Genomic DNA, 15,095 nt, shown 5'->3' with positions numbered 1-15,095 from the left:
CCAGGTCTCAAAGAGTGCCCTGCTGGGACCTCCCCAGCAGATGAGGACATCCCTGCTGGGCCTACCCGGTGCCCTTGTTCCTGGGCATGTGCACGTATACTGTGGGTGAGGCTGTGTCCATGTGAGCTTCCGGATGTGACTGCGGTTGGGCGTGGCTGTTTAGGTATGTGCGTACGCCGCTGTTCTTTCTGTGTGTGGTTGCATTTATAGGCTAGCTAGCTAGAACCATGTGGGTTTTGTATATAAACAGCTGTGTGTGTGTGTGTGTGTGTGTGTGTGTGTGTGTGTGTGTGTGTGTGTGTGTGGTGTGTTATGTGTAAAGTTGGGTGTTTTACTGTGTCTCCATGTATAAAGCTATGAGTGAAGCTGTGTGCCCATGATTACAGATGTGTTAGCGTGGGCATGGTTGTGTGGCTATGTCCCCATATGTATTTCCTGCCGTGGCTATATGGCCAAGTCCATGTGTGCAGTTGTGTGTGTGTGTGTGTGTGTGTGTGTGTGTGTGTACACAGATTTTTGGTGGTTGTCCGCAGGTGTAGTTATGGCTGTGTTTATAGTGTGTAGCTGTGTACGTGTGTACAGCTATGCCTGTTTGGTGAAGTATGTCCTCATGTGCCCAGCCAGGAGTGGTGACTGCATAGCTGAGTGTTGTACATCTGTTCTGCAGTGGGATAGTGCAGCTTGCTTGCTGCAGGCCATGTGACAGGCTTCTTGTGCTGCTTCTGTGGACATTAACATCTGTGTACCGAGTCCTGTGTCTTTGGTGAAGCCGCCTCAGTGAGTGGGTTGGAAGTATGGCTGGGCTCTCTCTGTGCGGTTTCTCACCTCAGCACCTCCTGCTGTCAATCCCTCTGCTCCGAGAGCCTGGCCCATCACTCACTCACCCCAGGGAGCAGTCGCTCTGAGCCAGCCAAAGGGTGAGAGCAGCCGGTGGCAGAGCTGGATCTGGAAGACAGTGTCTGTCTCCCCAGCTTCGTCTGACAGCTCTGAGCCCTCATCCCGCTGCCACCTTGTCTCCCATTAGCAGTTGGGCTTGTTTGTTTGGGTTTGATCTGTCTGTTTTGTTTAAAAGCTGTGGTCTTTACAGAGCAACAGAGCATCCGGTGTCTGTGTCCAGAGAAAAGGCCTATCTCTGTCATTCCCTCCCCCAAATGCTACATAGCCATGTAGGAGGTGCCCAAGGGGTCCTGAGCTGACCTGGCTTTCACTGACACCTGTGGAGACAGGTCAGTGCTGAAGGGTTGAGTAGGGATGATGAGCCCTTGTGCAGGATAGTGCTTGTTAGGGTGTATACATGTGGCGAGCACCGGACAAGCTCTGAGGCCATATCTCAGCACAGACCCTCCCCCCAGATCCTTCAGCTCAGCCTGGCTCCCAGCTTATCCACCACCCTCTACCCAGGGGTGTCCTTCCCCATCCTGCTGTGGGAGGAAAGAGTCAAGAGCATCTCAGAGCTGTCCTCCCTCTGCTCAGGCTCCTGCTCCGGCTCCAGCTCCCGAGCCATCCTACGCAGCATCCAGTTCCTGGAGCCTTTCCTCAGCCACCTCCCCTTCTAACCCCCCCCACTCCCTGCCCTTCTAACCCTTAACCCAGGTTCACTGGGTCCCTCGGGGTTGAGCCTAGTCCTATGCCCTGAAGTCTCTCTACCCCCATGGCCTGATATCTCTACCGTAAATGCCTTTTGCTCATAGGAGCAGAGATCCATGGGGGAGGGGCAGCAGCTTTAAAGGTCATCTTCGGGAAGGAAGGGGAGGCCCATCCCCTGACCTCCCCCTCCTAATCTTTTCTTCCTAGTGACTCAGGCCTTAGCTCTCACATGGGGCCTGTCTACTATATGTAGACTGAGCTTCAGTCCCTGCGTGGAGAGAATGGATGGGAAAATCGGCAGACTTGCAGCAACAAGCCAAGCACTCCACCAGCCTCCTCTGTACCCTTTTACCTATGCCCCAGTGTTAGCTCTCTTCCCGAGTCCACCTCTTACTCCATGGCATATAGGAACCTATAACACTGTGCTCACTCTGCTAGCTCAGTGACCTTTCCAGGCCAGTGTCTCACACCTTGTTCCTGCCTGGTCGCAGTCTGACTGAGGGGCAGAGGGGGCTGAGAGGCACCTGCTCCAGCGCACAGTGGGAGCGCCCGGGAATTCAGCACCACACAGTGGACAGCTCCGGGCCCTGCGGACCTGTCAAGAGCGGGATCTGCTGGAAGCTGCTGGAGGCGCTGGGCTGGGAACCCTGGAGAGGTCCGGCAAAGCGAGAGGTGCAGGCCAAATTGGGTGGCGGCGGTGGGGGTGAAGAGGACCGGGAGTCCGGAGGAACAGAGGAGGGGCTGGGGGCGGGCCGGGGCGGGGGGCGGGGCAGGCCGCGATTGAAAGCGGCAGGGCGGGCCGGCAGAGAGCGCAGAGCCAGCGAGAGAGCCAGCAAGCGGGAACCGGAGCCCCGCGCCAGAGCTGGGCGCGCCAGGTAGGGTTAGCCTGTGGTGCCGCCGTCACTGCCAACCTTTTTTAGCCCTGACCCCACAACCCCGGGGCCCCGCGGGTCCTAGAGTTCTGGAGCACCCGGGCCGAGACGTCCAGACAGCGCTTTCTGGGAGCTCCGGGAAGCGGGAAGACCGTCCCAGGCACCCCGCCTTTCTTCCCAAGAGAACGCACGCCCTGCATCGCGCTTTCCAGTTCCTCCTGCTCCAGCGTCCTCTGGTCCTTCTTTCTGTCTGTGCCTCTGTCTTTGTCTCAGCCTCTCGGGCTCGCTTGCCCTCTCATCAGATATTTGTGGTCCTGCCCCTCCGCTGCTGGACTCCCAGGTTCTGCCTCCTTCCCTGCCTCGGAGTCCATCAGAGCCTCCCCTGGGTTTCTGCCCCATCTGTGTTAATTTTCACCCCTGATTCTCTCTCCCGTTTGCCTGGCCGAGCTGCTTCTTTGGGATCCTCTCAGGCTTCCTGTCCTCTGCCCTGGCATCAGCAGAACAGTCCAGGAAGAAACCGTAGTCTCTGTGGCCAGGACGGGGGTCCTTGAAGTAGTTACTGTCCTCTTTAGCTGTAGTTCCTTTCCAATCCTGAGGACCGAGAAGCCCCTCTCCCAGTCTGCATGATCTCAAGAACCTACCTGTGTAGGGTTAATGTAAGGTGGACCATTAGGTACAGATGGTCAGTCAAAGGCTAAGAAAGGTAGGGCTGGAAACGATTGTCTGCTGGGCTTGGAGTGAGTGGAGAGAGGCAGACACTAAGTCTCCAGCAGCTTCCTATGAAAAGCTAGGGCATCCACAGCTCAGCTCCAGTACTGTTTAGAGAGGTCTGACCAGGTTAATTGACCCCCATCTATGACATGTACATATATCCATCCGTATCTATTTACTCTGCTGACTTAAGACGTTTAATTACATGATACCTTCTCTGGGGTCAGTCCCTCCACCTCACTGGGATGAACATCTCCAGTCTGTTTTCAATTCTTAATCAGGAGACTTTGGGGACTGGCCCTTTAAGAACCATAATCTAGGATCCTGAATGCTCACCTGGGCTTTAGTTTCTCTTGGGCTGGAAACTCTCCCATAGAGACTCTGCCTTCTCTGTGGTGGGTCTTCCAATACCCAAACTCTGGGAATCCACGGCTCAGGATGGAAGCCAGAGCCCTGAGTGTGTAATTGCTATGGCTTCAGCTACTACAGTATTGGTCTCCTAGGAGGTTGTGTAGGCCCTTTGGTGTAAGTGGGATTTGGCAATGGCTGGAACCCCTGACCTCTGCCTGGGTCCCCACTCCCACCCTCCCTGCCTTCTGCTGAGTTTGGTAGGGGCCCAGAGCCCATCTTTAGGCAAGATTAGGGCAAAGCTGAGACACAAACCTCTGGGGGTAGCCCAGGAGCTTCTCAGCCGAGTTAGTGACATCACCCTCCTCACGACTTCGGAGTACCTGGGAAGGGGATGTGGGGAGGTATAGAGTCAGAGGGGAAACTGGAAATAAAGGGGGCAGCCACTCTCTGGTTCTACTCTCTCTTCCCTGTTTGTCTGTCTCTCTATCTCTCTGCAGGAGCTGACCCCCTCCTCATCTCTCTTCCTATCTGTCCTTTCCTGGCCCCTGTTTCCTCCTCTCTTTGCCTTTGCTGCTTCTGTCCTCACCCCTAGAAGACCCTGGTCTGCTGGACCTAGCCATCCCTTTTGGGGCCATGGAATCACTGCTTGGGTTTCTGGCACTGCTGCTGCTGTGGGGTGCCGTGGCCGAGGGCCCGGCCAAGAAGGTGCTGACCCTGGAGGGGGACCTGGTGCTGGGTGGGCTGTTCCCAGTGCACCAGAAGGGTGGCCCAGCCGAGGAGTGTGGACCTGTTAATGAGCACCGCGGCATACAGCGCCTAGAGGCTATGCTTTTTGCACTGGACCGCATCAACCGCGACCCCCACCTGCTGCCTGGTGTGCACTTGGGTGCGCACATCCTCGACAGCTGCTCCAAGGATACACACGCCCTGGAGCAGGCGCTGGACTTTGTGCGTGCCTCACTCAGTCGTGGCGCTGACGGCTCACGCCACATCTGTCCTGATGGCTCCTATGCCACCCACAGTGATGCTCCAACAGCCGTCACCGGTGTCATTGGTGGCTCCTACAGTGATGTCTCCATCCAGGTATGTGGAAATCACCCAAACGGGCATTAGGAACGGGAGCTGGGAAAGGTGAACCAACGTTCCTGATGAGCAGGGACTTCCTGGGCACCATGCATCTTTCTTTCAATCGTTTCTTACAAGACGGCAAGAAAGTTCCCTGGCCATATTGATAGGGTTGGTTTCTAGAGAATACGTAAGAGAAACTTCTCTTGTTGGGAAAGCAGAGAAAACAGAACCATCATGTCACACACACACACACACACACACACACACACACACACACCCCTGATATTCAATGTCCCAAAAGGCTTATGAGGCAGCCTCTGAAATCAGTCTTCAAGACTGAATCCTGGCTCCCATCATACTGACTGCATGACTCTGGACAGGTTCTTTCTTCTTTTTCTATGTCCCAGCTTCCTTTTTTATAAAGTAGGATTAATAATACTTTCTACTTTTAGGTTCCAGGTAGAAATTTAATGAGACACTGAGCGCGTATCAAAGAGCCTGGCGGGTCATAGGGGCATAGTCAGTATGAGTTGCTGTCAGCATTAACCCATTTTATAGTCGAGGATCCCTTTCAGAGGGAAGCAGGTCATAAATCAGTGTGGTTGCAAAGCCAGAATAGGAAATCGAGGCTCTCGAACCTAGTCAGACCACTTCTGTCTGGATTTGACAGCGACGACAAATAGAAGCCCAGAGCAGTCAAAGAAACAAGGAGGAAGAGAAGTTGCGGGGAGCATAGATGGGAGGGTACCCTAAGATCTTCAGGTGATGCAGAATTTGAGGGAAGGGGAAGGCTAGGGACACCATTGCTATCATTTGCTTTTCCACAAGGGGTCAGCAGAGGGTGCCCTGCTAGGCTCCCGCTATGGGTCTGGCTGACTTCTCTACTCTCTGGACTGTACCGTGGGCTCACTTGGCAGCTTTGGCCTTGGTGGGATCTTCCCCCTTCCTGACTGGATCTCCTCTCACCCATGTCCTCTCCTGTCTGTGTTCAGTGTACATGCAGAGGATCAGAAGAGGCCGGGGGCTACCTGGGGACCTTGGCGAGAGCCTCAGTTTCCTTAGGAGACATAGAGGTTATTGCCTCAGAGGTGGGACTTAGACCCTGGCCTGGGTTGATGGTTTAGGAGAGATGAAGCTGAATCAAGAGTCGCGGGATGTAGGTGGGAACTAAATCATCTGTCTTGCTAATCCCAACTACTAGAGGTGGTTAGGTAGCTTCTGGGATGGGTGTGGCTACGCCAGCGCCTGAATCTGTAGCCCTGGTTTTGACAGGGACGGGTGGGTAGCCTCCTATGGCCATCTTCAGAGGACCCTGGAGTGCTTTACCAGCACCCCCTTTCACAATTTCCCCTAGGGCCCCCATGTGTGTGTCTCTAGCAGCGTAGTCACCTTGCTATGCTTTCTTAAGCCGCCCCTCTCTCTAGCAGGGCCACCCTTTAGAGTCAAGGCTGCTTATTTTTCTCTCCTAGCCTGGTCACTTTAGGTCCAGTCTTTAGTCCTGTCTCGTTGATGTTTGCCTCTCATTCCAGCCCCTCGATCTTGCATGTACTTCTGCAGCTCCCACATGCTAGACACTGATGCATAGTTGATAATCACTTTCAACTACTCAGCAGCCTGTGATTCAAACGTGAGAACCCACAGCACAGGGAGATTTTCATTAGAGGGGTACAGAGAAAGAGAGTGTGTGAGGAAATAGATATTTAAACTCTAGACCGTTGAAGAGCCTATACCCCAATGACAGGGTCTTCGCCCTCTTCTGTGGGGCCTGTGCTTTCATTTACCCATCACCCGGAGCTCTTGGATGAACCCCATTCTCATGGGCTATAGGGACCAAAGGTTAAGAAATGAGGTGTTAGGCAGTCAGCAGCAGAGTAGGGAACCTTGTTCATTTTAGCCTTAGGCATCCAGTGGAGACCAATGTGTGCTTCCAAGGCTATGTGATCCTTGGATCTAAGCCTTTCTTCCTGGAGTGACTTTTGTCCAACTTCTCAGGAGAATTGTCACTCAAGAAGGACTACCTGTAGCAGAGAGAGAGAGAGAGAGAGAGAGAGAGAGAGAGAGAGAGAGAGAGAGAGAGAGATTGGCATCTTGAGTATCACAGAGGCATTCTTTGTTCCCCTTGTCCTGCATCTGGTTCAGGTGCAGCACATGGTCCTGTGTTTTCTCCCACCCAATGAGGGGAGGAGAGACACTCTCTATCCTCAGCTAGAAGACACATCAAGTTCAGACTAGGGTCTTTAGATAGAGACCTCTCAGAACTGACTTGTGGTCCCCAGGTTCCATAAGTATGGGGGATGCACCTGACTCTAATGTTTGCTGTACCTTTCTCCTCCCTACCCATGCCCAGGTGGCCAATCTCCTGCGGCTGTTCCAGATCCCACAGATCAGCTATGCCTCCACCAGTGCCAAGCTGAGTGACAAGTCCCGTTACGATTACTTTGCTCGCACTGTGCCCCCAGACTTCTTCCAAGCCAAGGCCATGGCTGAGATTCTCCGCTTTTTCAACTGGACATATGTGTCTACGGTGGCATCTGAGGGTGACTATGGTGAGACAGGCATTGAGGCTTTCGAACTCGAGGCTCGGGCACGCAACATCTGCGTGGCCACTTCTGAGAAGGTGGGCCGTGCCATGAGCCGCGCTGCCTTCGAGGGCGTGGTGCGAGCCCTGTTGCAGAAACCCAGTGCCCGTGTGGCTGTGCTCTTCACCCGGTCCGAGGATGCCCGTGAGCTGCTTGCAGCCACCCAGCGCCTCAACGCCAGCTTCACCTGGGTGGCCAGCGACGGCTGGGGGGCCCTGGAGAGCGTGGTGGCAGGCAGTGAAAGGGCTGCTGAGGGCGCCATTACCATTGAGCTGGCCTCCTACCCCATCAGTGACTTTGCTTCCTACTTCCAGAGCTTGGATCCCTGGAACAACAGCAGAAACCCTTGGTTCCGTGAGTTCTGGGAGGAGAGGTTCCGTTGCAGCTTCCGGCAGCGAGACTGTGCCGCCCACTCTCTGCGGGCCGTGCCCTTTGAACAGGAGTCAAAGATCATGTTTGTGGTTAATGCCGTCTATGCCATGGCCCACGCTCTACACAACATGCACCGTGCCCTCTGTCCCAACACCACCCACCTCTGCGATGCCATGAGGCCTGTCAATGGGCGCCGCCTCTACAAAGACTTCGTGCTCAATGTCAAGTTTGACGGTAATAGTGCTGGCCAGTGTCTGTTAGCCTGCAGACCTTCAGTTCCATCACTTGCCTAAGAAAACAGGATGGACCACAAGAACATAGTCGGAAACTGTGTCAGTTAGGGCAAAGGGACCATAAACAGAGGACCCCAGCTGGAGTCAGGGCAGAGGTTCCACTTTCTGAGAATCTTCCAGAAAGTGGAATCTGATCTGGTCTTGACTCTAGGAACTCTGTCTACTGCTTAGACATTACCTTCTAGTTCTTGGTCTTTATCTGCCTAGGGGAACCCAAGCAATTCGCAGGCAGAGTGAGAGTCCCAATCAGGGTAGGTTGAGGGTGAGCCATAGGGAAAACTTCTATTTAGGTGAAACTTCTATTATTAATCTTGATTTTTTTAAAAGATTTATTTATTATATGTAAGTACTTCTTCAGACACACCAGAAGAGGGCATCAGATCCCATTACAGATGGTTGTGAGCCACCATGTAGTTGCTGGGATTTGAACTCAGGACCTCTGGAAGAGCAGTCTCTGCTCTTAACCACTGAGCCATCTCTCCAGCCCCTAATCTTGATTTTTTTTAAAACAAAAGAAGGGGTTGGGGATTTAGCTCAGTGGTAGAGCGCTTGCCTAGGAAGCACAAGACCCTGGGTTCGGTCCCCAGCTCAAAAAAAAAAGAACCAAAAAAAAAAAAAAAAACCTGTTTAGGTCATGCTATGTAGCCCAGGCTTGCCTCCAACTCACTGTGTAGCCCAGGATAGCCCCAAACTCATAGCAATTCTCCTGCCTCAGCCTCCCGAGTGCTGGAACTACATTGTGCACTGCTATTATTTGTCCTCATCTTGATTTTTCTACCAAAAGTAGCCAAAACATTCTCAGAAGCAAAAATTAAAGGACCCTTTAAGAAAACCAACAGCCTCGGAACTACTGTGCTTAGCTTCAGGGAGAATCTTTGAGGGAGAAGCTACTGGGGCTGACAGAGTGAGAATTAATCACAGGGCAAGACTTAGATCAAGAGGACAGTTGTCCTCAGCATCCTGCCTGTGGAGGCGGCTTCTAGGACCCGCATGGGTACCAAAGTCCAAGGGTGCTGATCCCTTATCTAAAATGGCATAGAATTTCCAAACAACTTTCACTCAGCTTCCTGTTGCTTTAATTAAATCATTCATGCCCCCAGAAATCCAACTTGGGTCATTAGGCTTGACAGCAAACACCTTTATTCGCTTGATCCATCTCACCAGCCCATAACTGAATGTTTAAAACAAGTGTTTTTGCCAGGTATGATGCCTCAGGCCTGTAATCCCAGCATTAGAAGGATGACTGTGAACTCAAGGCTATCCTGGGCTACAGAGTGAGACTCTCTCTCTCTCTCTCTCTCTCTCTATATATATATATATATATATATATATATATATATATATATATATATATATGTATGTATGTATGTATATTTCCTCCCCCATGGTGTGGAGTCAGCTACTTCTGTTGCTGTAGAGCCGGTGTTGAACCTAATCCCACTAAATAGCTATGGTCGGATCAGGCAGTGTTAGGGTTAGTGTCTGGGCTTTCATGGAGCTGACATGACGTCATTTTCAGCTTGCTGGGCTCTGTTGGGTAGAGATTGGTTGTGAGCACGTGGAGGCCAGGAAGAAGAAATAGGGGCTGGGCAGATGGGGATTGGAATTCAGACGGCACTGCTCACTTCTGAGGTCCTCAGCATCTCGTCTGGCTGGACACATGATTCCTCACTGGGATCAGGGGCGGCTGTAGTCCTGGTTCCTAAGCCTGGCTGGGTGACAGAAGGCTAGGGGATAGAGAGTGGCAGTAGCCATCCTGTGGAAGACTCTGGTTTCAGGTGACCCCTGAGGTTGGGATTCGGTTTGCAATGGACCAGTTAGGAATGACCGGGACTGACGTGGGCTTAGTGGACTGTTGCAGCTAGAGGCCGGGTTTGACTTTGGGATCTCTGTTAAGTTTTGGGGAGAGAGCTGTTTTGTGTGTTGTGATACAGTTATTTGAAGACTAAGGTCTAAGATTTCGAGTCCTAGCAGGAGTTGGGCTTAGAGTGGGTGAGATTGAATTTTATGCTGAAGTCCAGGGGTCGTGGTATGTTATAAAATGTCTTTTAGAAAAGTGGCTTGGGGGTAGGGTCGGGGCTGGAGAGATAACTCCGTGATTAAGAGCACTGACTGCTCTTCCAGAGGACCCAGGTTTAAATCCTAGCATCCACGTGGCAATCACGGCTCTCTATAACTCCAAGGTCTGACACCCATACATACATACATCTGACAGGTATACACATACAGGCAAAACACCAGTGCACATAAAATAAAAACTAAATTTCAAAAGGAGAGAGTAGCTGGGGTTAAAATAAGATGGGCTTCAGTTTTTCAGTGAGGTAACCTTAGCTCTGGGGTTCAGGTTCCTTCTGAGGGTGAGAGTTGAAGTCACATCAGAGGAACTCACTGGTCTTTCCTTCTCTCCTCCATTCCAGCCCCCTTTCGCCCAGCAGATACTGACGACGAGGTCCGCTTCGACCGCTTTGGTGACGGTATTGGCCGCTACAACATCTTCACCTATCTGCGGGCAGGCAGCGGGCGCTATCGCTACCAGAAGGTAGGCTACTGGGCAGAAGGTCTGACTCTGGACACTAGCTTCATTCCATGGGCCTCCCCATCAGCCGGACCTCTTCCTGCCTCTCGCTGTAGCGAGCCCTGCCTTCAGAACGAGGTGAAGAGCGTGCAGCCTGGCGAGGTCTGCTGCTGGCTCTGCATTCCCTGTCAGCCCTATGAGTACAGGCTGGATGAGTTCACCTGCGCTGACTGTGGCCTGGGCTACTGGCCTAATGCCAGTCTGACTGGCTGCTTTGAGCTGCCCCAGGAGTACATCCGCTGGGGTGATGCCTGGGCGGTGGGACCTGTCACCATCGCCTGCCTGGGTGCCCTGGCGACGCTCTTTGTGTTGGGTGTCTTCGTGAGGCATAATGCCACACCCGTGGTCAAGGCTTCCGGTCGGGAGCTTTGCTACATTCTGCTGGGCGGTGTCTTCCTCTGCTATTGTATGACCTTCGTCTTCATTGCTAAGCCTTCCACGGCCGTCTGTACCTTGAGGCGCCTGGGTTTGGGTACCGCCTTCTCTGTCTGCTACTCAGCCCTCCTCACCAAGACCAATCGCATCGCTCGCATCTTTGGCGGGGCCCGGGAGGGTGCCCAGCGGCCACGCTTCATCAGTCCCGCCTCACAGGTGGCCATCTGCTTGGCACTTATCTCGGGCCAGCTGCTCATTGTCGCTGCCTGGCTGGTGGTGGAGGCACCTGGCACAGGCAAGGAGACAGCCCCTGAACGGCGGGAAGTGGTGACATTGCGCTGTAACCACCGTGACGCGAGCATGCTCGGCTCACTGGCCTACAATGTGCTCCTCATCGCGCTCTGCACGCTCTATGCCTTCAAGACCCGCAAGTGCCCGGAGAACTTCAACGAAGCCAAGTTCATCGGCTTCACCATGTACACCACCTGCATCATCTGGCTGGCTTTCCTTCCTATCTTCTATGTCACCTCCAGTGATTATCGGGTGAGCGTGGGCTGCCAAAGTAGGCAGGGTAGAACACAGGACCTGGTCTTTCTGGCTGTCTCATTTTATCTACTGTTAACTCTAGAAGCTCCAAGAAGACCAATGGACCCCAGAGAAAGGTTTAAGGGAGAAAGAAAGCCAGGAAAAATGTCCATGGAGGTGGGAACTTGCTGGGGGTGGGGGGAAGGATGCCAGGTGTCAGTCATGGGTAATGCCAGGTGTCAGTCATGGGTAATGCCAGGTGTCAGTCATGGGTGGTGCCAGGTGTCAGTCATGGGTGGTGCCAGGTGTCAGTTATAGGTGGTGCTAGCTGTCAGTCATGGGTGATGCCGGGTGTCAGTCATGGGTAATGCCAGGTGTCATCAGTCATGGGTGGTGCTGGGTGTCAGTCATGGGTGATGCCGGGTGTCAGTCATGGGTAATGCCGGGTGTCAGTCATGGGTAATGCCAGGTGTCGTCAGTCATGGGTGGTGCCAGGTGTCAGTTATGGATGGTGCTGGGTGTCAGTCATGGGTGATGCCAGGTGTCAGTCATAGGTGAGGCCGGGTGTCAGTCATGGGTGGTGCCAGGTGTCAGTCATGGAGGTGGAGGGACAGATGTCAGGACTGATAGCATGCCCTAACCTGAGAGACGCTGGGGTTGCAGAAATATGTTCCAGAAAGTGTAGGCTGTGCCTTGCTCCAGTGAAGGGTCATTTGGAGATGGAGGAGGGGATGGTCAACAAATGAAGAGCAGGAAGGGCAGGATGAAGAGACGCAGGCTGAGGGCTGAGAAAAATTGAAGTAGGTGACAGCTGTACTCCAACTGGTGGCTTTCAAGCAAACAGTTTGAACTGGCACTCAAGGGGTGTCCTCGACTCCAACAAGCAAGAGCTACTTCGGATGAGATGACCCTGGAAGGTCTCTCTGAGGAGGTGGCAGGTGAGCTGAGCTCTGAATAATAAGAACATCATCTCGGTTAAGCCTCATGACTCAAACGCCACAGCTTTCCTGTGTAACTGATGAAGACTCAGAAAGAGCTGATCCCATGCTCCAGCCCCTCAGCTTGGGAGTCCCGGATGGGGTCTCAACAATGATAGGGACAGGAGAACCGTGGCAAAAGCCCTGGTGTAGGTCCATTCCCCAAGACAGAGGTGTCCTGGTACACTGCTGGGGTGGGAATTGCTGAGCTTGGCTGCTCGGTTTGCACCTGCTGGGCCACCTGCTAGGGTAGTGGAGGCCAAGGCTGGGGAGGGAATCTGGTCTGACTCAGCCCGCATTTGCATACAATTTGCATTTGCATGCCAATCATGGGCAGCTAAAGACTCACCAGAGATGCACAGTGGTCAACCACGCGTGCACACACCTGTGTAGGAGCTCACATGCTTGCACGTGTGAAGATGCACACACATTCCCTTAGGTACCTACAAGTGTGGGCACACACACCTTGGCACAACTAGAGCATACACACATCTTGCCCACGCATAGATCCCTCCCCACCTACAAACACTTGCGCATTCTCCTCTGCATGCTCGCTACCACACACATATGCCCACACCGAGATGCTTGCAACTACACAAATGCACTCCATACCTGCACCCCTTGCATACCTATGCATGCACCCCATGTGCATACACGCACCCTTTCCTGCTCATAACACAGCTGGGATTCTGGCGTGCCTCCGAAAATGATTAACTAGGGCTAACACTGTGATTGTGATCCTTCTGTGAGGCTCGGTCAAAGGACTGTTCAGTAGATAATACCATCCTTCTCTGCCTCTGCCTAGGCAGGGGTCATAGGCCTAGGCCCAGGCATTTGGGATGTCTTTCTGACCTTCCTTGACCTTCCTTGACCTCCCTTGACCTCCCTTGACTCCCTTGATCTTCCTTGACCTCCCTTGACCTCCCCTGACCTCCCTTGACCTCCCTTGATCTTCCTTGACTTCCCTTGATCTCCCTTGACCTCCTTTGATCTCCCTTGACCTCCCTTGACCTCCTTTCACCTCCTTTGACCTCCCTTGACCTTCCTTGACCCATGCACGCGCATCCCTCACAGGTGCAGACCACCACGATGTGCGTGTCCGTCAGCCTCAGTGGCTCTGTGGTGCTTGGCTGCCTCTTTGCACCCAAGTTGCACATCATCCTTTTCCAGCCACAGAAGAATGTGGTGAGCCACCGGGCACCTACCAGCCGCTTTGGCAGCGCTGCCCCCAGGGCCAGCGCCAACCTTGGTCAAGGTTAGCATCCTACACCCTCCCCTGCTGGGTCCCCTCTCCTGCCCAGCTCCCAGGCAGGAAGTTCCCCCCCCCCGGGTTGATGAGGTTCCTTATCTGGGAATGGGGCACTGTCGAGATAACACTGGATGCAAGGGAGAGGCATAGGTGGGTGGTCACCTTCTTGCTGCCTCTTGGAGTCAGTCCCAACCTCCGGCTGCCTTTCCCTAGGGTCTGGATCCCAGTTTGTTCCCACTGTTTGCAACGGCCGTGAGGTGGTGGACTCAACAACGTCGTCGCTTTGAAGATCCCACACTCCTGCCCTGACATGGCTGCTCCCAAACCCGGCATAGACCCTCATCCACGGCCAGGAGGAAGTTGGCTGGGAGCACTGCAATAACACCCACCCCATGCCTGCCCCCAGAGCCACTTACCCACCTCCTGGATTCCCAGCCCTTTAGGTCAGAAGCCAGAGTCCTTAGCTGGGGAGCCTCTGCAATGGCCAGTAACTGTCCTTGTAGCTATGCCCCGTGTTTGCCAGGCCTGGGACTCAGAGGGGGAGATGACCAGTGTCTACTGTGTTCTAGAACAGTGTGGCTGAGGACGACAGGCCCAACCCCCATGCAAAGGTGCTTCCGGACCAGCCCCTGCCCCAGGCCTTTTTAATTTTTTATAAGTTACTCTGGGATAGAGAGGATGGTTACTGTGGGGATCATTCCCTCCCCTCCTTACCCAGTAGTTTGTCCCGTGGTTTATTTTGTATTACCTGTAAATAAAGTGTCTTTATTTAAACGGTTTTTTAATTTTATAGACAGAGCCTCGTGTATACCAAGGTGACTGCAAACTTACTATGTAGCTGAGCATGACTTGAAACTTCTGACCTGTCTCTGCCTCCCAAGTACTGGGTGGGATTAAAGGAGTGCATATCGGGGGGTTGGGGATTTAGCTCAGTGGTAGAGCGCTTGCCTAGCAAGTGCAAGGCCCTGGGTTCAGTCCCCAGCTCCGAAAAAAAAAGAGAAAAAGAAGTGCACATCGGGCTTCTGCAGTACATGCATGCAGTGCCCACAGAGACCAGAAGGGGGCGGCAGATCCCCTAGGACAGGAGTTACAGTTGGTTGTAAGCTACCCAGTCAGGGCTGGGAATTAAACCTGAATCCTCTGGAAAAGCAGCAAGTACTCTTAAACGTTGAGCCATCTCTCCAGCCCATTTATTTGTTTGTTTGTTCGTCTGTCCATTTATTTAAAAATAACTCTGACATGAGGATTCCCTCCTCAGTCTTCCACTGTTCATTCTGCTAATGGGTGTCGTCTCAGCGGAGCCACCAAGGCAAACCCAGCGCTGCTTCCTATGGAGGCCGAAAAGGTGTCAACTATCCTTCCCTTAAAGGAGCCATTGAAGATTGGTCAGCACCCTCTAGAATTGTCTGGTCTTCTAGGAGACGGTTTTCCTCAGAGACCCAGCCTACGGTATGGTGTGGGGAGTGGGATACTAACTGTGGACTTTTCATGACAGGCTGACTGGAATTTGGACAAGCCAGAGCCAGGGTGAGTGTTTGACGCAAAAAGGAACCATCAATAA

General features: G+C 53.1%; 1 protein-coding gene across 1 annotated transcript; it reads left to right on the top strand.

The window, feature by feature from the left end:
• Positions 1 to 2,391: 2,391 nt before the first annotated feature.
• Positions 2,392 to 14,324, top strand: Grm2 (glutamate metabotropic receptor 2). The gene is made up of 6 exons (XM_032910512.1): positions 2,392 to 2,462; positions 4,019 to 4,604; positions 6,937 to 7,774; positions 10,251 to 11,326; positions 13,360 to 13,540; positions 13,748 to 14,324. The coding sequence occupies exons 2-6, from the start codon at positions 4,155 to 4,157 to the stop codon at positions 13,819 to 13,821; spliced, it is 2,619 nt and encodes an 872-aa protein (XP_032766403.1). The 5' UTR covers positions 2,392 to 2,462; positions 4,019 to 4,154; the 3' UTR covers positions 13,822 to 14,324.
• The last annotated feature ends 771 nt before the right edge of the window (positions 14,325 to 15,095 follow it).

The sequence above is a fragment of the Rattus rattus genome, chromosome 8 (assembly GCF_011064425.1).
Source record: "Rattus rattus isolate New Zealand chromosome 8, Rrattus_CSIRO_v1, whole genome shotgun sequence".
Classification (NCBI taxonomy): Eukaryota; Metazoa; Chordata; class Mammalia; order Rodentia; family Muridae; genus Rattus; species Rattus rattus.
This window is presented reverse-complemented; position numbering and strand designations above follow the sequence as displayed.

What these genes read in the sequence shown, in the direction of transcription:
- Grm2 (XM_032910512.1), top strand. Translation starts at nt 4,155, where the DNA reads ATGGAATCACTGCTTGGGTTTCTGGCACTGCTGCTGCTGTGGGGTGCC. An exon ending in GCTCAATGTCAAGTTTGACG is followed by an intron (nt 7,775 to 10,250) that starts GTAATAGTGCTG and finishes CCTCCATTCCAG; the next exon opens with CCCCCTTTCGCCCAGCAGAT. An exon ending in TCACCTCCAGTGATTATCGG is followed by an intron (nt 11,327 to 13,359) that starts GTGAGCGTGGGC and finishes CATCCCTCACAG; the next exon opens with GTGCAGACCACCACGATGTG.